We start from the raw sequence: 22,417 nt of genomic DNA, 5'->3' as shown, positions 1-22,417 counted from the left end.
CTCTGGATGAGTTGGGGATGGGGAAGGATGCAGTAGAGGCAGTGGAGTGCTCTCTGGGGGTGCGGCGTGGGGAAACGCTGATTTGGAGCTATTGCTGATTTCCATGATATAAATACCCACCCTACCCCCATGGTCACTTTCAAGCTACTGACCTGATGTCAACTGACTTGTACATTTAACAGTTGGTTTTCGTGACATGGCAAGAGCTGGCTCCAGCACAGAACTGAAGGGTATTGCCAAAGAGAATAGCGGGTACTGAAAAAAATTGAATTATGCAAGTTATGCCTGGGTACGTTTGACTCTAGAGAACTAGAAAGCACAAGGGGTGGGGTAGTGAGAAATAGAGCTGAAATGTAGAGAGGGACCAGACTGCAATGTGAAGTTCAGATTTTTTTTTTTCTGTAGGAAAATGGAAGTCAGTGAAAGTTTTTAAGCAGCCAGGTATTGTGATCAGTCTTTTAGGATAAGAACTCTGACAGCAGTATGGAGCAGGTTATAGAGAAAGAAAGTGCTATCTAGAATTCAAGTTAGTAGGCAAATGATGGAAATAATGAGCATCTAATCAAGGCAGCTACGGGAGTTGGGGTAGAGTCTTAGGGTAGAACTAGATTCAGAAAATGTTGGCAGGTAGAGTTGACATGAATTGGTGATTGATTAGATATCATGTGAGAGAAGGAAGGAGCTGAAGAAAATATTAAGATTTCTAGCTTGGAAGCTAGATTTACGGTCAGCTCATTAATTGAGAATTTAATGGAGTGAGTTGCTGAGTCAGGAGTGGAGAAGCAAGTGTAGAACATGTTCATTTTGAAGACCATATAGGCTATAATCCTGGAGATGGTTGGAAAAGTGAACCCAGAGCTTAAGAAAGACAGATCATGGATGGGAGATGTGGAAGTCATCAGCCTATGGAGAGAGCTCATAGCCATTTAATTTATCAGGCTGCTAGTAAGCACTTCCTATTTGCCACGCATTATGGCATGGTGGCACATTGGTCTGCTCAGGGAAAGCAGGAATTATGTAGCTGAATAAAATAAAAAATGGAACCTTGGGGAAAACCATCATTTACAGGGCCAAGGGACAGGAAAGGAAGAAACAATCAATTAAAAACCCAAAAGAAAAAAAGGAGGAATTAATTATTAGCATGGCAAGAGACTACAGAAGTTCAGGAGGAAGAGAGCTTCAAGAAAGAGCAAGTTGGGCTTCCCTGGTGGCGCAGTCGTTGAGAGTCCGCCTGCCGATGCAGGGGACGCGGGTTCGTGCCCCAGTCCGGGAGGATCCTGCATGCCGCGGAGCGGCTGGGCCCGTGAGCCATGGCCGCTGAGCCTGCGCGTCCAGAGCCTGTGCTCCGCAATGGGAGCCCATGGCATTTAAAAAAAATAAATTTATTAATTTATTTATTTTGGCTGCATTGGGTCTTCGTCGCTGTGCACGGGCTTTCTCTAGTTGCGGCGAGCGGGGTGGGCTACTCTTTGTTTTGGTGTGTGGGCTTCTCATTGCGGGGGCTTCTCTTGTTACAGAGCACGGCCTCTAGGTGCATGGGCTTTAGTAGTTGCAGCACGCAGGCTCAGTAGTTGCGGTCAGCAGGCTCTAGAGTTCAGGCTCAGTAGTTGTGGTGCATGGGCTTTGTTGCTCTGCGGCATGTGGGATCTTCCTGGACCAAGGCTTGAACCTGTGTCCCCTGCATTGGCAGGCGGATTCTTAACCACTGTGCCACCAGGGATGTCCCTCTGCTGGCATTTAACAGCTTGCTCTTTCTTGAAACTCTCTGCCCTGCTGAACTTCTCCAATCTTTGTTTTTTCTTGCCATGATAATAATTACTTCCTCCTCTTTTGGGGGTGGAGGAGGGATCTTTTAATGATCGATTCTTCTCTCCTGCCTGCTATCCCTCTAAAGGATGGTGTTCCCTAAGGTTTCATTTTTATTTTATTCAACTTTAGGATTCCTCCTTTCCCTGAGCAAATTGACTTTCCCTCTTTGGTGCAATTTACCATGTGGCCTAAAGCCTGCCAGCAGAGCCCCATCCTTTCATCAGAGTTGAGTTAGAGATCCAACCCCCAGCAAATAAAGGGGTGTTTTTATCCTTGTAATCTGGGTGGGACTAGGAAAGAGGACTTTGATACCTTCTTATCCTTACTGGAGGAGGGTGATGCTGAACACTTGCAAAGCAAAGTAAGATTGACGGGCAGAAGACTGAAGTGTGGCCCACATGTCCCACAACCACAGACATCTGTGTGCCTTTCCCCACCCTCCTCTCCTTCACCAGCCTACTGATCACTCATTAAACTCATTTCAGTCAGCTGCTACTATCTCCAGGCAACCAGATGAGGCCGACTCTGTCCTCTCCTAAGCTGGTTATACTGATACATACCTTTGTACTTTAAGGTACATATCTCTACTTTTTAAGTTTCTACATCATATCATAATCATCTATTATGTCTAGGATGTTCCCACGTTTATATGTTCCTCAAAAATAGGCCATTGTGCTTTGTTCATCCTTGTACCCCCAATGCGTAGAACAGTCATGACCAAATAGGTACTTAAATGTTGGTCGAATGAATTTGTTGATTTACGTAGTGATTCTCAACTTTGCTAGGTATGCAAGGAATTCCTCTAGGAATTTACCTAGAGAGCTGAAAACAATACCCATGCCTTAGGTCACATTCCCAGACATCATTATATAATAGGTGTGGAATGGGACTTAGGCATTGGTAATTTTTAAAAGTTTCCAGGTGATTCTAATATGCTTCCAGCTTTGAGAACCACTGGCTTAAAGGAGTAAAATAAGATACACCAATGCCTGCTATGTGCCAGATGTTTTAATTACATTCGCACAATAACCAAATGAAAGGGGATGAGGTTTGATTTTGTTAACACACGGGAAAAAACCGAGGCTCGGAATGACATAATAACTTTGCATAAACCACAAAGTTGCTAAGAGGCAGGGCTAGGACCTGATTCTGTTACCTTGCATTACCTTTCCAGCTTCCCAGGCAGCTTCCCTCCAGTGGTGAGGAATCCATTCAATCTCTTATCAATTCTCTCAGAGGTGGAGCATTGGCCAGCTGGCTGAATTGTGTAACATTAGAAGAAATGTGTGATTAGCTCTATTCGACCTCCAAAAGTGAGGTTGGATTGGAATCAGCCCATGTAAGGACTTGTCTGTGTCACAACTTCGTGTCTTTCACATTTGTAGGATAGTTATGCCTTTTTTTTCTTTTTTCCCTGGGTTGGGCACTCAATCTTGCCTCTGGGTCTCTTTCTCTGAAGGATGGCCATTTCCAGTAGCTTCTTGGTCAACCCTTTACAAACCCCCTCTTACCCCTTCCATCTCTGAAATGAGCCTATAATTCTAATTTTTCTTTCCAGGTCACTTGCAATTTCTTTTAAGGTTCTGATGCTAACAGTGTTTCTCCTTCTACAAGTTCTATATGATATATATTTATTACAAAGAGAACTAAAAAAATCACTTAGAGTTTTTGGAGAACTTTATAATATCTCAAATTCATTAGAAGATATGCTGGGATCTTACAAGTTAACCATAAATTACAAGTTCACATAAAAGTTACCGATAGCCAAAAGCAAGTCAAGTTTTTCTAAACATTTAATTTGTAAATTTTAATAAATTAAGCAAACATTCTCTAAATACTCTAGTTAGTCTTAATTAACAGTAAGTTAGACCTAAATATTGTCAAGTTTGTTCTGTGGGATAAAAACTAAGTAACACTTTCACAATATTAATTATGAGTTGGTAATCATCATAATTAACAGTTACGTAGTGTTTGCTATGTGGCAGGCACTGTTCTAAGTGCTTTCTACATGTTAACTCATTTAATCTTCAGAAAAACTCTGTGAGTTAAGTACTATTATTCCCATTTTATTTTTTATTCCCATTTTATAGATGAGGAAATTAAGGCATAGGAACATTAACTAAGACATACAACCAGTATGTAGTAGAAATAAGATTCAAACCTAGGCAGTCAAGCTTCCTAGTCTTTGCTCCTAACCAGTTTTCTAGATTTGCCTAACAAAGCTTGGAAATTAGACCAGTTTTGCACATTAGTGAGGAAGACTGATATGGTGCTGTAATTCCTGAGTATCACTTAGCCTGGACTGACACTTTTACCACTTGGCTTAAGCAACCATGAACACAGGAATTCTCTGCAGGTTGGAATGGGAGGCATGAGAAGATCTTGACAAAGCCAAAAGGTTGGTACAGCCATTAAATCTTTAAGGGAGCAGTAGTCAGAATGCAGAGCTAGCAATGACGAGGCTGTTGAAATAATTAGATTATGCCTCCGCAATGTGCCTAAAACTTCTCCTGGCTAGTAGTGATGACTTCCTAATTATGTTAATGGCCATTTTTTTAGTCCTTAGCTCCCTCAAATTGCCAAATAATCAGTCTTTTTAAAAAATTCTTCCAAATTTGACTTTTACTTTCTGATTCACTCTCAGTTTTCCTCTTGCCAATCTCTGGATTTCTCCCTCTAGATTCTTCTTTTCAGCCTGTCAAAGAATGTTTTCCTCCCTGGTCTATTTCTTTGTCACTGTGTTCTGTCTCTTCACTAAATCTCCTGAGTCTTACTACTGTCTGAGTTGTTAACAGTTACCTCTGAGCTCTTCCTCCAGGCCTGACCTCCTTGAATCTCTGACCCTGCATTTGCTATCTGTCTTTTGGACCTATCTACCTAGATGTCCCATTGGCTTTAAATGGAATAATTTTAAAATGGAAATTTTCTTACTTTCCCTGACTGTTCTGCCTGTTTTCTCTGTTTCTCATACTCCAAGTGAGGACCCTCCAGGATCTTTCAATCCTTTCTCTGTGTCCTACCAACCTGATCCCATATACTACTATGTGAGCAGTTACCAAGGCCTATCAACTCCGTCTCAGTGATCTCTCTTGAATATATTCCCTCCTCTATATTCTCCTGGGGCAGACCTTCATTTCTCTCCTGTGGACAATTGCCAAACTATTATAGCTGTTGCCCTCTAGTCTCTTCTCCCACCAATCTACTGTGTACACCTCAGCTGTATAATTTTTCCCAAAGTATAGTCTCATTAAAGAGTGTCCACTGTATAGCACAGGGAATTCTGCTCAGTATTCTGTAACAACCTAACTGAAAAAAGAATTTGAAAAAGAATAAATACATTTATATGTATAACTGAATCACTTTGTTGTACATCTGAAACTAACACAACATTGTTAATCAACTATACAATACAACTATATTTTTATAAAATAAAAAGTTAAAAAGAATGTCCAAAATCTTTGTTGTTTAACCATTAACAACTAAGAGCATTTCATCTGCCACCACCTTTCCAGCTGCACCTGCGGTAAGACTGGATCATCCTCTACATCAGAAGTTGCAGCTTGTGGCCCTTAGTCCAGATTTGGCCTGCAGGCAAGTTTTGTTTGGTCTGTAACTTAAAAAAAATGTAATCTGAATCAATGCTTTCAAACCAGAGGATTTCCCTTAAAAGTTAAAGTCTTAGAGAAAGTTCAGAGAACTGTGAAAACTTAAGGACAGGTGGAAATTTGCGGGAGTCAGGCAAGATTTAAATTCTTAGCTACTTAAGTTCTCAGTCCATCTTTCACCCATCTTTGTATCCTTGTAACATGTAGCAGAATCTTTACATACAGTAGGTGCCTAATTAACACTTGTTGAATTACAGTTACTTGACTTTTGATAGTTCCTTGGTGCAATCATTGAGGTTGTTTGTAGAACAAAAGTGCTGCATTAGTGAATCACAGGTGATCTGTACAGTGGTCTTAAGTGAAGGTCATATAATTTGTGCACCAATAGAAAAAAAATAAATCTGCATTTTAAAGTATACTCAAACTTTACAATGTTTAAAAAAATGTGACCATAAATTTTCATACAGGTAAGTGTTCTATGAAATTGTTTTCCTGTAATAGGCAGGAATAGAGCAGAATCTGGAGGGGAGAATTTAAAAGCTGCTTGACAGAATGAAATGGCCATCACTGGAAAAGTTGGGAAACCACTGGCATGGAATACAAAACTTTGAATGTCAGAAACGAAGCAGGTAGTGAGTTATAATAGACGCTCTAATTATTTAATGTGGTTGGTTCATGTTGAAATTTGACCACATGCTAAGTTGTTGATGTGTATGGAATATCAGAGTACTATGGCTTTTCCCCACCTCTCCCTCCCACTTTGACATGAGCACACAGATGAACTTTTTAGAAATAAATATTTGACATCTTTTTCACCTGTAGTAGTTTCAGAACTTGGTGATCATTGGGGTCCTAGTAACAAATGTACACAATGGGAGAAAATGATAGTCTCAGCTTCCCTGGAAACATTGAGCTCTCTGTCCCTGGGCTCACATTTCTTCATGCAGTGATCTTCCAGATCAGAGGTGTGACAGTAACGATAACCAACTCATAGAAGGCTTGGTATGTGCCAGGCACTGTTCTAGGGATTTTTACCTTTTTAAGCTTCACAACAGTATTTTGAACCAGTTAGTATGTCATTTCTGTTTTACAGATGAGAAATTGAGGCGCAGAGAGGGTGAAGAACGTGCCCAAGACCCCACTGCTGGAAAGCGGGGGAGCTGGGCTTTTAACCAGGTATTCAGTCTGCAGTCTGTGCTGCTGACTTTGGCTTCCTACCTGCCTCCTAGACTGAGCCTTGTATTGCCGGCTCCCCCTGCCTACACTTGCCTTACTTAGCTTTTCTTCCCATAGGCATTTGAATTATAACACTTGCCCGACACTTTGGCATCTTGGATTCCTATCCTTTTCCTTGCTACTCGCACTTCGTCTTCTATTAAGGCACGATTCAGAATAGATGCCGTATCGGATTTCATCCCAGAACGAAGAGACACAAGTAATTCCTTCCTTCTCTGGGCTTGTGCAAGCCTTTATCTAGGCTTCTTTTACTAAGCTTGTATTGCTTAACTAACGTCAGCTATTCATTTACAAGTCTTGGCTCTCCTCTGTTTCCCTCAGCTCCAGAAGATGGTCTTTTTCTCCCCCTTAAGTTTCCCTGCCCGTTGAATAGATTTTCTAATTTGTATGGTGAATGAATTAGCAGAGAACAACCCCATTTATAAACTAACAACGAACATATTTTAATAAGCAGAGTATAGATTCTGCTTGGCTGCCTTTGATTTTTGCTTGTCCTCTGACCTTTGGTCATCAGACCTGGGTAGGGAGCCAGTGGCCACCTATTTTGCTGTATCTGGTTCTACTGAAGTGTAATGAGTACCCTTCATCCCTTCCACCTCCTCAGGCAGAATTCCCTTCTAGAGCCTGAAATGGTTATGGGGCAAGTTTTAAGACCTCTAGTACTGCCCTGGAGTACTTCATCTAGCCAAAACTGGGTCAGTTCGCAACTTGTGAAATTCTTAACACTTGGCTTGCTTCTTTGTGCTACTGGAGTTTTCCAGCTACTTTTAAATAGGTTTCAGGAAACTTTGTTAACTAGAGAATGTTTCTTGGGTGGATCTGAATCTCATTTCACAAACTCAAGGATGCAAGAAATATAACTTGATCTATATTTTGAGCCTTCATTCTTTAGGTAGAACTTAATTCCAGTGAATTTAGGTATTCCCCCATCACTGTTTTCTTTTAGGTTTTGAAGTGTCTCATGTGATGTTGATGCATAATGCATGGGGGGAGCCATCTGGGTACTCATCCTTAGCCCACATTCATATTCCACCTGTTCCATGGTGTTTGGTTCCTACAAGTTGCCCTGGGATATCCTTTGTTCTTATTTATAAGAGCCCTTCAGGTCCATTAGTGCTCTCTTCTATTCCTGTTAGACCCTTGAGAACATGTAGTGGGCCACGGATAACGGAGAAGTTGTCTCAGACCCATCTGCAAGACATTCATGCAGCCTTCCTGTTTTTATGCCTTTCTGGACACATGGAGTCATTCTGCTGCTCCTGCGCAAGCTGGAGCCCGAGGGGGGCTCTCTGAGGCCATTTGAGGCACCACCTTCCTAAACATACCTTGCGGTCACTCTTCCCTAGAGTCTTGCCTTTTTCCACGGTTCTGTCTGGGCATGGGGTACATGTCTGTTGTTCTCAGATTACATAGACATATCTGAGGGTTGCTGTGTCCCAAGGTTCTTTTTTCATTGGATCTCAGATATCAATCCATTCATTCCTCATTTCATCTCTAATAATTTCTCCTCCCCTCTTCCACCACCTAGCTCGGAGAATCACTTCCTATTCTAGGAGACTTCTTACTCATCATTTAATCTCCTAAATCAATGTCTTTTTTAATTCTCCAAAGGATATAGGCTTTTGAATCAAAAGCAGGAGGACATTTCTGTTTCTTTGCTATTTGTTCTCATATCCCTTCCCTGAAATAACAACTACATAAAGGCTTGGCTACTGATTTTACCTGTTGGACAGTAGGGATGGGAGGGGAGTAGTAAGAGGAGCTAACGGAAACAGATATTAGGGAAAAAAGTTAGATACCATTCACAGTTTTATCATGCCACATGACAGCACATACACATATGAATGTCATCCTATCCTGGATAGGACTCAGAGCAGCTTCCTGGGCCCACACTGTTCTCAACCAGCATCTCTAGGGTAATTCTGTATGTCCTGCAGCCCTCTCATAGTTCCAGGAATCCAGCTTCTATACTGGTTACTTAGTCTCTAAACTTCTCTTCTCTCTTCTTCACAAGGAGGAAAATAACAGAATTGTAGCCAGAATTCAACAACCTCTCCTCATACTGTAGGCACTCAGGCAGTGATAACTATTATTATTAATAATAGTAACGATAAATTGGTTAATGACAGATTACTGCTTGTTTCTCTTCATTTTCAAATTTTGAAACAAAGTCATTATTGTCTGCAGGATAATGATTTTTCATTCTCTAATTTACCAATACAATTCCAAACCTTAGCACAATTTTATTTTAATACCTTTCTGGATTCTTCTTTTCCCACCCATCCAGCCTTTCTTACACCCATCTGCTTATTTTTTTCTCCTTCATAAACAAACTCTCTCTTCTCCAATCAGCACTTCTGCTCCCACACCACCCTGTCAATGTTGTGAACAATGCAGATAGTTGTTCAGAAATTCTATTAATGCAAGTGCTCATAAGCTAATACAGCAGAGGTGCTTCTGGAAAGGTATGGGCAGATTGAGGCAAGTCTGCATGCACTCAGAGCATGCAGTACACATAAAGGAAACCCGGGGTGGATTCTATGAAAATGAATACTCTTCTCTAATCTGCCTTGTAAAGACAACTCACTTGTTGTACAGCTTTCCTTTAGTTGAAGAAACTCATATGATTTGTCTTATATATTCAATGAAGTCTTCATTTAACTAAAAACAAAAAATGTAGTTCAAAAAGTAACAGAGCCAAGCCTGCCATGTCTTTGTTCATAGTTTATTATTTGATGCCTATCAAGCTACTTGGCCTGTGAGAAATGGAATGGATCTTGCGTGTTCTCTGTTAATTGACAAGGGTTTATTGTGTGAACTCTAGAAATCTTAGTGAATACATTCTCGGCCATGCCCTGGCAGATCTCCATATTCCCCAAGTTAGACTGACGTGTTACCACAAAACTTAAGTGATGATTGCTTTTTCCCAATTTGCCAAAGACCTTAAACCCTTAAACTTGTGGTTAGGGTGCACGCACACACTCACATTTGTTTGTTTCGTATCGAGAACGTTAACAGTTGCTTTAACTTTTTCAATAAATTGGTCAATTGTACATATAGAAATTGAATTATTTTCTTAATATTCATTTGCTTTCCTGTTGCTTATATTTCCAGCAAATGAATATTAATAGAATTATTGGAAAAGCTGTTCATGGTTAGATAAATTGCCTCTTGTTCTTGTTTTTCATGAACACTCGCTAATGGTTTTATAATGCAGTCTTTCCAACTCTTCACAGCAGGGCATATGTATACAATTTTATATGGGACACTGGGGTAAACAACTCAGGAACTTGGCTGCCCAGGGGCTGAGGGGATCAGTGTCACAGCACATCTGTATCCTCTTCAAGGCATACCAGTGTGCCCCATGTACATGCTGGGAAGCTGTATTATGGTGTATTGCAGACTGCATACAGTTCTCATTTCTATTAGGAACATTGTTTTCTTGATCTTATGAAGGCATTAAATATTTCACTAATCATCAGCATTCTGTTTCATATTCTACAGAAGGGCACTGTTACTCTCCAGCTGCTCCCCTTCAAGGTTTGAGAGCCACTAGGCGATACAGTATCTGAGTTCACGCTCCTGTGCCGGGAAGGTTTCTAATCACCCTGTGACACTTCTGGGCCTCTCTACCTTAACTAGTCACGGGCTTCCAGATGGCTTCTAATTCTCTGACTTTGAAACATGGCCAGTAGGTCTTGCAGGGAGGTCAGTTTTATAAGTGTACTCAATAGGAAGAGCTTGTATAAGAAGTAGAAAGAGGGAATACACTCCACAGGGTCTTTGCTGGGTGGATGGCCTGGGTCTCCTCTCCAACCAGATAACTTCCTGTGAACACTTAATGCAGAGCTCAATGCCCTTAGGGCTCAGAAGGGAAGAGACAACAGGCTGCATGTTTTTTGTACATTTCTGCAAAGCTCCTGGTTGTGTCTGAGCTGGTCTGCCAGGACTGCAGTTGACTCTGCTCCTTCCCTCTCACACACTCATTCCTTTCTCTTACTCTCAAAACAACCAGACACACTTCAATATATAAGCTTAAAAACACTTTAAAAATACTTATAGTAAATATAAAACTCTCCTCTCTTCTAGTTGTATTCAAATAAAGTATTCTTCCTCCGTTCCTAGTATGTTATTGGAACTGTGATGTGCTGATTTAGGGTGGGCAGGGGTCGGAGGAAGGGACTGAATCCTGGAATTCACAGTTCCTAGGTTTGAGTCGCAGAACTGCCATTTATCCAGCGAAATGGGCAAGTTCAGCTAATTTCTAAACCTTCTTGATAAAATGAGACTGATGACAGATTTCCCTCTCAGAGACCATCTGAAGATCAAAGGAGATTTACTCTGATATTTTCAGATGAAAATACTCTCGAAGTTCTGAAAACGAAAGGTAAATATGATTTGTTATTCTATTAAAAGTAGCCAGTGAGTCCTCAAGGGCAGCGGCAATTGCTTGTAAGAATTCGAATACTGAAGGGTTGGTGAGTGTGGCTCAGGTGATAACTTAGCTGACACACACTCTCCCTCATTCCCCCCTCATCCTGCAGAGTAACCTGATACACTACTTGGGCCTCAGCCATCATCTGCTCGTGCTGAACTTCATCATCATTTCTTTTGGCAAGAAAAGTGCATGGTCGTCTGCTCAGGTGAAAGTAACAGACACTGACTTTGACGGTGTGGAAGTCAGAGTGTTTGAAGGCTCTGCAAAGCCAGAAGAGCCGCTGAAACGCAGCGTTGTTTACATTCACGGAGGAGGCTGGGCCTTGGCAAGTGCAAGTATGTCCTGGTCACATTCAGGTTGTTTGGGGTTGTAGCTGGCCCACAGAGACGTGTGATTGAAATGACTTTCTTACTGGGTAAGGAGAAGGGAGACATTGGACTTGCTTCCCCTGGCAGTCCCAGTTATCCCTATTGTCTCAGCAAAATTATTCATAGTGCCCCCCCTTCCCATTCTCGAAAGGGTCCTGGTTTGGATGATTGATTATATAGCTACCCTATATGATTATATAGCTACCCTACATCAAGGGTTTTGCCTGTTTGTTTGTTGATTCAGGCAGACTGTTTTGAAAATATTTCCTGTAACCTAAATCCTAGACTAACTTATTGTGAAGTACTGAAGTTGCTTTCTGCACCAAAACAAGGTAAAGTTTCCCTGGGCCAGAATATGAGGCCATTATCTGTAGCTCTATGCCAACTTGTGTTTTGAAGACACCTTTCTATGAAATAGAACAAGTATTTCTGAATACACGTTAACTCATCAACATTTCATCTGCTTGTGAAAACATAGATGAAAATATAAAACATACGCCACAGTTAAAAGGAAACGACCTTGCAAAGTTCAAGAACATTCTCTCTGGTATTGGAAAACTTTCATGAACAGATCACACATTAAAAATGTCAGGCAAAAAAAAAAAAAAAAAAAAAAAGTCAGGCAGCCAAGGGGAGCAGCCTAGTGAAAAGCATACTAAGGAGGAAATAAGGGCCTTATCTCTGCTTGTAGTTATTATGGCGCTACTTTCTCATCTTCAGCCCAGAGCTTTTGGCATCCCCTAAGTTTAAAGGCGATGGCAACTTGTTCTAGTTTGTCTTTTTTTTTTTTTTTAATGCAGCAAAGGCCAAAAAGTATAACTTTTTCTAGTAATCTCATTTCATTTAACTCCATATTCATCATTTATTCTTTTATTCATTGATTTGTTCACATTTCCATAAGATGATTACTGAATATGTAGGTTTGCCCAGGACTGAGTAGTTTCCCAGGGTGCAGGACTTTCAGTACAAAAACTCAAAGAGTTGTATGCAAACCTGGACCTCTGGTCACCCTAATGTGTGCTTGGTGATGGGGATACAAAACTGAGTAAGACAGAGTCTCTGCCCTAGAAAAGGTTGCATCTGTAGCACTGGACACTTGCCAGGTGAGATAGTATCAATACGTCAGAGGCCAGGAAGTATAAGTGCCAGGAATGGTATGGATTATGAGTCAGCCTGGCCTTTTCCACATAATTTTGGCTGATCACTTCGGCCAGAGGAAGAGCTGGATGTAGGTGTGCAGGTGTTTATGTAGTTATTGAACTTCTGGTTCTTAGACTGCCTTGGAAAACCTATAAATAAGGTAGTATTTGTCTTTCTGTTGAGGCAATCCAGCTCTTAATATATTATAAAAACATTAATATATTAAAAGAACAGCCTAAGGGATTAAATTTTTACATATTAAAATTGCTTCTGTCACTGCAAACCTGTGGATTCTCTTTCTAAGAAATGCTAAGACTTCCTAAAATTCTATTTGTTCTGTGTTGGTTTAAACGGAATACCATATTCTTCAGATTGGTGACTTTTCTGAATCACAGCAAATGATGGTGTTAAAAGAGAAAAATTTTTTGGTTCTAAGGAGGAAACTGCTTATTTTCTGTGATTTCTGGAAAGGCATACATTTGAAGAACTACAAAATCAGAATGAATCTGATGCACTTCATATCGTCCATTATGAAATAAATTTTTAGTCAGTTAAAAACACATTCAAAGGTAATCTAATATGGATTTCCTGTTATTTTATAGTAATTGCATTTTATGAGAAACCAGATTAATTTTTTATATTTGTACATGTAGCTCTGTTAATGAGGTATATGTTCATATTTACTTTTTATTGTTTTTATTATTAATAACTTAAGTCCAAGTCCAAAAACAATCCATAGTTAGCAGAATTTAAGAACGGACAGTATTAAATAAACTGCTTTATAGTGAGTGTTTGCTCCTTTGTCTCTTTCAGAAATCAGGTATTATGATGAACTGTGTAAAGCAATGGCTGAGGAATTGAATGCTGTCATTGTCTCCATTGAGTAAGTAATTAATAATAGTCATAGAAAAACATTTAAGAAGGAATCCTAGATAACCATCTAGTTATTTTATTTTACAAGTGCTAGAGTGTAAAATGAAAGTCCAGAGAGGTGAAGTGATTTTCCCAAAGTCACAGAAAATGATTTCTGTTGTAACTTAGAATTTCTTGAACTAGCTTTATAATGCCTCAAACTATCATTTTATTTTAGTTTTGGAACCTTCTGGAAACGGAATTAGCTGAAATTAAGAGAAATATATAATCAGTTATTTATAGTATATAGTTTGATTACTGCCTTTTTTTTTTACTTTAGTATAGCTCTGTATTATTAGACTATTGAAGTGTAAGAAAGCCATGCAATGCCTTTCAAGAGGAATTAAAGTATAGCTAACTAACTTTAATAAGTTATAGTTGAATCATTAACCTTGTGAACTGCAAGGTCAGACAGTGCTCATGGAAAACCCTAAAGGGAAAGATTATTTTGTTATGTGGAAATAAACTATGATAAAAGCATAAGAGAGAAGGGATTTTTTCCATCAGGTTTTTTCTTAGACAGCCAAGTAAAAGCATATTCTAAAAATTACCACTATAAATTTCAACTGATGTTGAAGTTAAAAAAATTCTTGTATAGTGTGACTGTTTTCTGTGTTAATTCTCTCACTTTACCTTCACAAGTGCTGAGAAAGCAAAGGAAGTATGGACATACCAGATAATTCCTACTATTCCATCAGATCCACTCATTTAAAATTAAGTGGAAATACTGTTAAGTCCCCTAAGTTCCGAGAGCGCATTCCTAAGTCCAATTTGTTCGTAAGTCCAACAAACACAATCGTTATCACTTGGTGCTTCTTAGCAGTGTACCAGCTACTTCACCGCTGCTTTTACACTTGCTTCCGGACACCCTGGGCTTGAAATAAAGATACTGTACTACTGTACTCCAGACAGTACTATACATGATTACTGCCTTTTTAAATCTAAAAACCAATCAGCATTTTAAGAGAATCTCTCCTACACCAAGAGTTGGAGAAGTTATCCTCCTGGAGTTAGGTTCTGTAATTCAGACCTTGTAAATAATAGTGTGTTCAACCAATCTTAGTTAATGTAGGTATTATTATCACTATTAGTATTAATATTAATATCAGTGTTTTGAGTTGTTTCTACCAGTTCTATATTAGCTATTTTTCTGGGACACTAAGAAGAAAGTGAATAATAATTATAATGATTGCGGTGATGGTAATACAAAAATCACGGCACCAATTCCATGGCAGGCATTGTGCAGGTGCTATGTATATATTGTTTCTCCTCCTTCAGATCTTTGTTCAAGTATCATCCTTTCAGCAAGGCCTTCCTTGACACCCCTAAAATTGCAGTCCACTTTTCTTCTGCTTTATTTTTCTCCAAAATTATCATCAACATCTGACAGACCATGTATATAACTTCTTATGTATTTATTGTATTGGATATAAATAGACAATGTAAGTTTTATGAAGGCAGAGATTTTAGGGATTTCTGTCTGTTTTGTTCATTGCTGATCATTAGTGTCTGGAAACGTCCCTGGCAGATAGTGGAAATTTATGATATTGTGATTTGTAAGAAATATATATTTGGTCATTCAGATGACCAAAGTGTATTTTTCACATGTACTTGATCTTTGTCCAAAGTTCCTGGCTCACAGCTCCCCAAATCCTTCAAATTTCCTAAATGTTCAGAGAGTTAAAGGAGTCTTTTGTGGGACTTCCCTGGTAGTCCAGTGGTTAAGACTTCACCTTTCCACTGCAGGGGGCAAGGGTTCAATCCCTGGTCAGGGAACTATCCCGCCCCTGCCCCCCTTGCATGGCCAAAAAAAAAGGTGTCTTTTGTTATGTGAATGAGGTGACTTTTGGAAGCACCTAAGGATGGGGGCTGGTTGCCAGGAGAACCAACCATGTGATTAGAGGGTTGGGACTTTCCCACCCTGCTGGCCTCTGGGGAGGAGAGATGGGCTGGAGGTTTTATCAATCACCATTGGCCAATGATTTAATCAATCATAACTAGGTAATGAAGCCTCCATAAAAACCCAAAGGACAGAGTTCAGGAAGCTTCCAGTTGGTGAACACATGCAGATTTGGGGAGAGTAGTGCACCTCCAGAAGGCATGGAAGCTCTGCACCCCTTCCCACCTACCCTGACTTTCGTATCTCTTCCATCTGGCTGTTCCTGAGTTGTATTCTTTTTATAATAAATCAGTAATCTAGTAAGTAAAATATTTCTCTGAGTTCTTTGAGCCACTCTAGCAAATTAATTGAACCAGAGGAGGAGGTTTTGGGAACCTCTGATTTATAGCCAGGTGGTCAGAAGTACAGTAACAACCATTGGCATCCTGAGTTGGAGGGGATTGTTGGAACCTCCAATCTATAGCTTGGGGAAAAGCATAGGTGACAACCTGGGTTTGCGTCTGGTGTCTGAGGTTGGGGGTGATCCTACAGTTTTGCAGGACTGAACCCTTAATCTGTGGAATCTGCTGCTATCTCCAGGTAGATATTGTCAGAATTGAGTTGAACTGTAGGACACCCAGCTGGTGTCCAGAGCATTGCTTGTTGGAGGTGTGGGGCACCTCCCCCATCACACACACATGTTGAAAATTAGTCACAGAACACCAAAAGAGCATTTAATACGTATTTATGGAATGAATGCATAAAGAGTCTTGCCTAACTTTCGTATAAGTCATCCAAAGTAAGTATTTTGATATTTTCCTCATAGATGAGGAAATTGAGGTCCAAAAAGTTAAGTAACCTGCAAGAGGTCACATAGCTACTTAGTCACATATGTGGAGTGGGGAATTGAGCCAGGTGGAATCACTCCCCAGGCTCCTATGCTTCTTTGGCCCATTATCAAACTAATATATATATATATATATATATATATATATATATATTTTATTTTATTTATTTATTTTTTTTGCGGTACTCGGGCCTCTCACTGTTGTGGCCTCTCCCATTGCGGAGCACAGGCTCCGGACTCGCAGGCTCAGCGGCCATGGCTCACGGGCCCAGCCGCTCCGCGGCATGTGGGATCCTCCCGGACCGGGGCACGAACCCGTGTCCCTGCATCGGCAGGCGGACTCTCAACCACTGCGCCACCAGGGAAGCCCTCAAACTAATATTGAAGGAAGCTGATGATGCTGAGTGACAGGGTTATGGCAACATCAGCCACTTTCCATGCCCTGAGCTTATGTAGCTCTCCACTTCCCTCTGCCTCTCTCTGCCAGCTGCACTCCCATTCATAACTCATCTCCTTCTTGCCCCTACTCCAGATCACAGACCTAAGAGAATCCTTGCTTCTCCAGTTCCTTGGAAGGGTTGGTCTCCTAAGTCATTTAGGCAGCTCTGACCCTGTGAATGGGAGCCTTAGAATCAGAGTGATGCTGTGGCTTCCTCCTCTGCAAATGTGGCACTGGACAACTCTGGACAGCTCCCCGGCCTCCCTGGATCCTCAGCTGGGCCTCCCAGATCACTCAAGGGCCCTTGATGCAGTTTTATAATGCAGGAACCTTCAAGTAAATGATTGTATCACCTGGCCTGGGTAGCGGGCCAGAGGAAGGCAGGGCTGTTTAAGCAGCTGAACTCCTTTATGGAGCAAGGCCCTGCAGCTTGGTGCTGGTGAGCTGGTCTCAGGGCCTCTTCAGTGGTTTCCTGTGTAGTTCCAGCTCCTCAAAGGCCTGAGGAAAGGAGAGAAGGTGGACTTGTTTTACTTGGTACCATAAGGATTCTCCACACAAGCCTTATCCTCCAGGGCTAATGTAAGCAACTGGCAACATGACTAAGCTCTTCCTACATGCCCTTCTCCACCTGTTAGCATCTGTCTCCAGTGAAACAGGTGTTCTTTTAAGTCTGTGCTTATCATAAAACAAAGAAGGATGGATAGGGTGCTTTTTTTTTAAATAAATTTATTTATTTTATTTATTTATTTTTGGCTGCATTGGGTCTTCGTTGTGGCACGCGGGCTTTTCATTGTGGTGGCTTCTCTTGTTGCAGAGCACGGGCTCTAGGCACACGGGCTTCAGTAGTTGTGGCTCATGGGCTCTAGAGCGTAGGCTCAGTAGTTGTGGCGCATGGGCTTAGTTGCTCTGCGGCATGTGGGATCTTCCCGGACCAGGGCTTGAACCTGTGTCCCCTGCATTGGCAGGCAGATTCTTAACCACTGCTCCACCAGATAGGGTGTTTTTAAGAAGATTTTTTTTTTTTAAAAAGAACTAAAATATAGAGGGGCCGTGCTTTCATCTTCACTTTCCACTGCGCCAAATCTGTCAATGTAGCACCCGGTTTATCAGCAGATAAGCATCACAGCAGTGGGCAATTACTATTACTCAAGGCTGTAATCTCAGGCAAGTCACTTAACCTCACGTGCAAAATGGGCTTAGGAATCTTTCCTGTGTATGTCAACGTGAGCTACTGGGAACAAGAATCATTTCCTCTTTTCTTTGGGCCCACCGCACCCAGTATATGGCTTAAACATGTATGCTAATAAGTAGATACACTTTGAGTTAGGTTAATGATTTCAGAGAGTTGTTATGAGAATCAGTTTGGACATTTGAGATAAAAGGGCTTCTGATATTCTAAATCACTAGACAAGACTGAAGGGTTATTGCTCTAGCCCATAGGACAGAAAGGTCATAGGACAGAAAGGTCCAACTTAACTAATTTATTTATCAACATGTTTGGAACTCACAGCACTTTTCTTTGCAGAAATAATGAGCTAAGGTGATTCGGATCCATCCAGGCGAGCCAGCCCACAAAGAGCCACATAACCTGTGCTCTAGTTGAGGTATAGCCAGCATCATATGACCGTGATGTTTCTCTTGGAAAGTATGTTCAGAGGTCTAACTTGGGACCTCTTCTCACTGCTCACCTCTTTCTTTTATTCCATAAACGCCTATTGAATTCCTGTTATGTGCCAGCTACTGTGTTAAATTCTGGTGGCATAACAGTGTGAGTAAGAGAGGCATAATTTCTGTCCTCATGGAGTTTACAATCTAGATGAGAAATCAAACCTTGAACAAGTAATATTAAATGTGATAAGTGATGTGAAGTAGTAATGGAGGCATCGAGTAGGTAAGATCTTACCTAGTTTGAAGGGTTTGAATCGAGCTCCTAGGGATGAGCAGAACCTAGTTAGACAGAATGAATTGGTCATGGAAGTCCAAAGTGGTGTAATGAGAGGGCTTGGGAGGATGGAAGGAGGCAGAGAGCATTAAGGGAATGAAATATGAGAGAAGACAGATGAGGGGACCTATGCTTCTGGCAATGACTAAGGAAAATAAGAAATAAGGGTGGATAATCCTGAGAGCCTTCACAAGGATGGTGGACTCTTGGTTCTCTTGGAATTCCTTCTCCTAGCAGGGAGGTTGTCTGGAGACAGCTTCTCCTTATCCTTGAGGCCAACAGGAGTGGGTAGTGGTGTCATGGCTTTACTTCATGTAGGGAGTGGCCTTGTGGAAGGTTAGATATAATCTGAGGAAGCTGGTAGGCAAGGGTTGGGGGCAGCCCTGGTGATGGAATCACTTCACATGAAGCAACACCAGGAGCTGGAACTTCTGAGTTTACATCACTGCCATTGGCTCAAGATTCTGGGAACAGATCCAACAACTGAGGTAGACAAAGATCTCAAGGTATGAAAATAGGCCATGAGTTCTATTTAGTAGCTTCTACAACACTATGCTATTTTTACACATAATTGCACAGTAAGTATTTATGAAATAAATGGAAGAGTTCATCTTATCATACCCAAGATACATGGATGTATCCTCATTTACATAATCTGGGAAGGAAGTTTATATTCATAAGTTTATTTTCATAAACTTCATTGCAGTTTAACTATAATATGGTACCTTTTTACCTGTAGTTTATATAATAAAACACAATACTAGAACCATAAGACATCAGGAAAAAGGAAGATTTAATTTCTTTCTTCTTTTTTTTAAAATTAATTAATTTATTTTTATTTTTTTGGCTGTGCCGGGTCTTAGTTGCAGCATGCCAGGTCTTCGTTGAGGCATGCAGGATCTTTTGTTGCGCCGTGAGGGCTCTTCGTTGTGGCTCGCAGGTTTTCTCTTCTCTAGTTGTGGCATGTGGGCTCCAGAACGTGTGGGCTCTGTAGTTTGCCGCCCGTGGCCTCTCTAGTTGAGGTGTGTGGGCAAAGTAGTTGTGGCGTGCAGGCTTAGTTGCCCCGCAGCATGTGGGATCTTAGTTCCCCGACCAGGGATCGAACCCATGTCCCCTGCATTGGAAGGCTGATTCTTTACCACTGGACCACGAGGGAAGTCCCTAATTTCTTTTTTTTTTAATTTATTTATTTTATTTATTTATTTTTGGCTGTGTTGGGTCTTCGTTGCTGCGCGTGGGCTTTCTCTAGTTGAGGCGAGCGGGGACTACTCTTTGTTGCGGTGCTCGGGCTTCTTATTGCGGTGGCTTCTCTTGTTTTGGAGCACGGGCTCTAGGTGCGCAGGCTTCAGTAGTTGTGTCACATGGGCTCAGTAGTTGTGGCTCGCGGGCTCTAGAGCGCAGGCTCAGTAGCTGTGGCGCACAGGCTTAGTTGCTCCGTGGCATGTGGGATCTTCCTGAAGCAGGGCTTGAACCCATGTCCCCTGCATTGGCAGGCGAATTCTTAACCACTGCGCCAGCAGGGAAGCCCCCTAATTTCTTTTTTTTTAAGATAAAATACTAATGTACAGCATGGGGAGTATAGTCAGTAATATTGTATTAACTATGTATGGTGACAAATGGTAACGACTTATTGTGGCAATCATGTCATAATGTAACATAGTGCCATAGATCATGGCACTATGTTGTGCCCCTGAAACTAATATAATATTGTATGGCAATTATACTTCAATTACAAAAAGATAAAATGTGAGATAATAACAAAGTAGGCATGTCAGATATTATTAAATTCTACAAGGCATTTACATTGCTTTTTTTGGTTGTCAAAACGGTTTCAAGTTGTGTTTTGCTTTTAACTAAGTCTGTACGACACTAAAACTCTATTTTGTGTCAGTGGAGACCTATTCCCATCCACCAAATATCAGGCGGCACTATGCACAGAGAACTTAAAACTTGACAGAGCTGTAAAGAAGAACGTTGCTCACATAGACAGAATAGAAGCTGGACCACGTATCTTAGTCTGCTGCTTAAGCAATGGGACTTTTATGACTCTGTCCTGCTCATCCATAAAATTAGATGAGTACAAGCTGACAAAACCACAGAGCTTCTAGAGGCACAATACAACACACATCTCGATAAATAGTTGTTCAAACAAGATACTCTGGAAGACACGAGCCACGGTGACCTAGCTGTGACTCTCCCTCTGCTCCTTTTCCTTCTCTTCTTCCCAGACCAGCACGCAGAAATCCTCATGCCTCACCCCAACCTGGGCAGCCCTGAGAGATGGGCAGACTGAATTCCTCAGGGTTCCCCTCCAAGAAAGGGAAAATTTGTCCAAAACTTTCCTTTTACTCAGTCCAGGCTACCTTATTAGCAAATCCAAAGGCCAGTGTTACAAATAATTTATTAATGCTACAGAAAGATAATATTGAGGCTTCTTTTAAGAAGTAGGTTGTTTTAGTTCCTTCACTATCGTTAACTAATGAATCTCCTTTTTAGACATATTAAGCTAATGTCTTCTTGGCTCTGTTTTCTACTAACATTAAAAAAAAATCTACTGGTTTCTCTCTTGTGGTTTAGGTCTTTTAGAATTTGGGGGGAGGGGGCCTTGGAGCTGTACAGAAAGCCTGTGCTGCACACTGCGGCGAGGTTGGGAAGCCTAGTTCCGCCCACACCTGAGCCCAGAGCTCTGTTCAGCTTCTGAAATCACACAGAGAAAGGAGGTCCGACGGACATGGACCCAAGCCTGCTTGGGATTCTGTAGCCACCTGAGGGAATGTTTGGCTCTCTATTCCCCCTTGAGCTTAAAGGCGAGGTTTATATCTGAATTGGGGAGGGGAGGCCTGGGGAGCTCCCTGCCGTGTCCATAGAGACGTCTCAGGAAGTCTTAACTCGTAAACAGCGTCAGAGCATCATATCATTTACACGGATCACAATTCTAGGTTCAATCAGTCCTAGGATTTTGGTGACACATCCTGACATCTGTCAGTTCTTCTGAATGTACTTATTATCCATTCAGCCAAGCCTTTGTTAAGCTGGGCTCTGCCTTGCTGAATGACTGGTAGTCAAAGCTATTTCGAGAGCCAATTTTGAGAGTAGAAACAGAAAGGAAGACCCTTCCTCAATCTTTATGCACAAACCTCATTGCACAAATGGAAAGAGAAACAATTATCCATTCACAGTCTTTCCACTTTTATGTAATTTTATTATATATTCTTTTAATGGAAAGGAAGCTTCTACCTATTAGAGGAATAAATAGATTCTTCCCCTGGAGTTGTCCCTCTCAAATAACACAATGTGACTGTAATTGTTGATTTGTTTCAGATAACCCCTACTAATATGGGTTCTTTAAGACTGAGGAGAATGTTAACCTTTTTATGTTCTCAAGATGAATCTACTGAGCTCTTCTTGGGAGACAGTGAAAAAGGAAAAGAAAAACGAAAGAAGGCCAAAATGGAATGTGATTTTATCTCACTCCTGAATCAATAGGAGTATAATTTCATTCCGGAATATCACATGTACCTTTCACCTAACTGGCACTACGTGAAGAGAACTCAGTGTCCTTGCCCGCTGCAGAAGACTGTCTCAGTGTTTCCAGGCTAGGTTATTTTGAGGGAGAATGCACTTTACAGCACTCTTAGAACACTAGTATTATTCAGGGCTTCCACATCCATAGTCTTGGAAGCAGCTCACATTTTCCTTCAACTCTGGGCTGTGTATCTGCCTTTGACTTAAGGAAGAATTTGTCAGTCTTTCTGAGCATTGCTCCATCTCCCTGGTCACTAACAAAGTAGATAATAAAGTA

The 22,417-nt window shown here is 41.1% G+C and overlaps 1 protein-coding gene across 4 annotated transcripts in view; it reads left to right on the top strand.

The window, feature by feature from the left end:
- The window catches only part of NCEH1 (neutral cholesterol ester hydrolase 1), a 62,814-nt gene that overhangs the window by 31,435 nt on the left and 8,962 nt on the right, over window positions 1–22,417 (top strand). The window contains exons 1-4 of one of the 4 annotated variants that reach the window (XM_067738049.1): window positions 6,533–6,590; window positions 10,962–11,037; window positions 11,195–11,423; window positions 13,410–13,479. In XM_067738049.1, the coding sequence (XP_067594150.1) occupies window positions 13,442–13,479 (38 nt within the window). In that variant the 5' untranslated portion in view covers window positions 6,533–6,590; window positions 10,962–11,037; window positions 11,195–11,423; window positions 13,410–13,441. Of the gene's footprint in view, window positions 1–6,532; window positions 6,591–10,961; window positions 11,038–11,194; window positions 11,424–13,409; window positions 13,480–22,417 lie in introns of those variants that run through there. The other 3 variants (XM_067738047.1, XM_067738046.1, XM_067738050.1) reach the window with 3 other exon arrangements.

This window comes from Pseudorca crassidens, chromosome 5 (assembly GCF_039906515.1).
Source record: "Pseudorca crassidens isolate mPseCra1 chromosome 5, mPseCra1.hap1, whole genome shotgun sequence".
Taxonomy (NCBI): domain Eukaryota; kingdom Metazoa; phylum Chordata; class Mammalia; order Artiodactyla; family Delphinidae; genus Pseudorca; species Pseudorca crassidens.
This window is presented reverse-complemented; position numbering and strand designations above follow the sequence as displayed.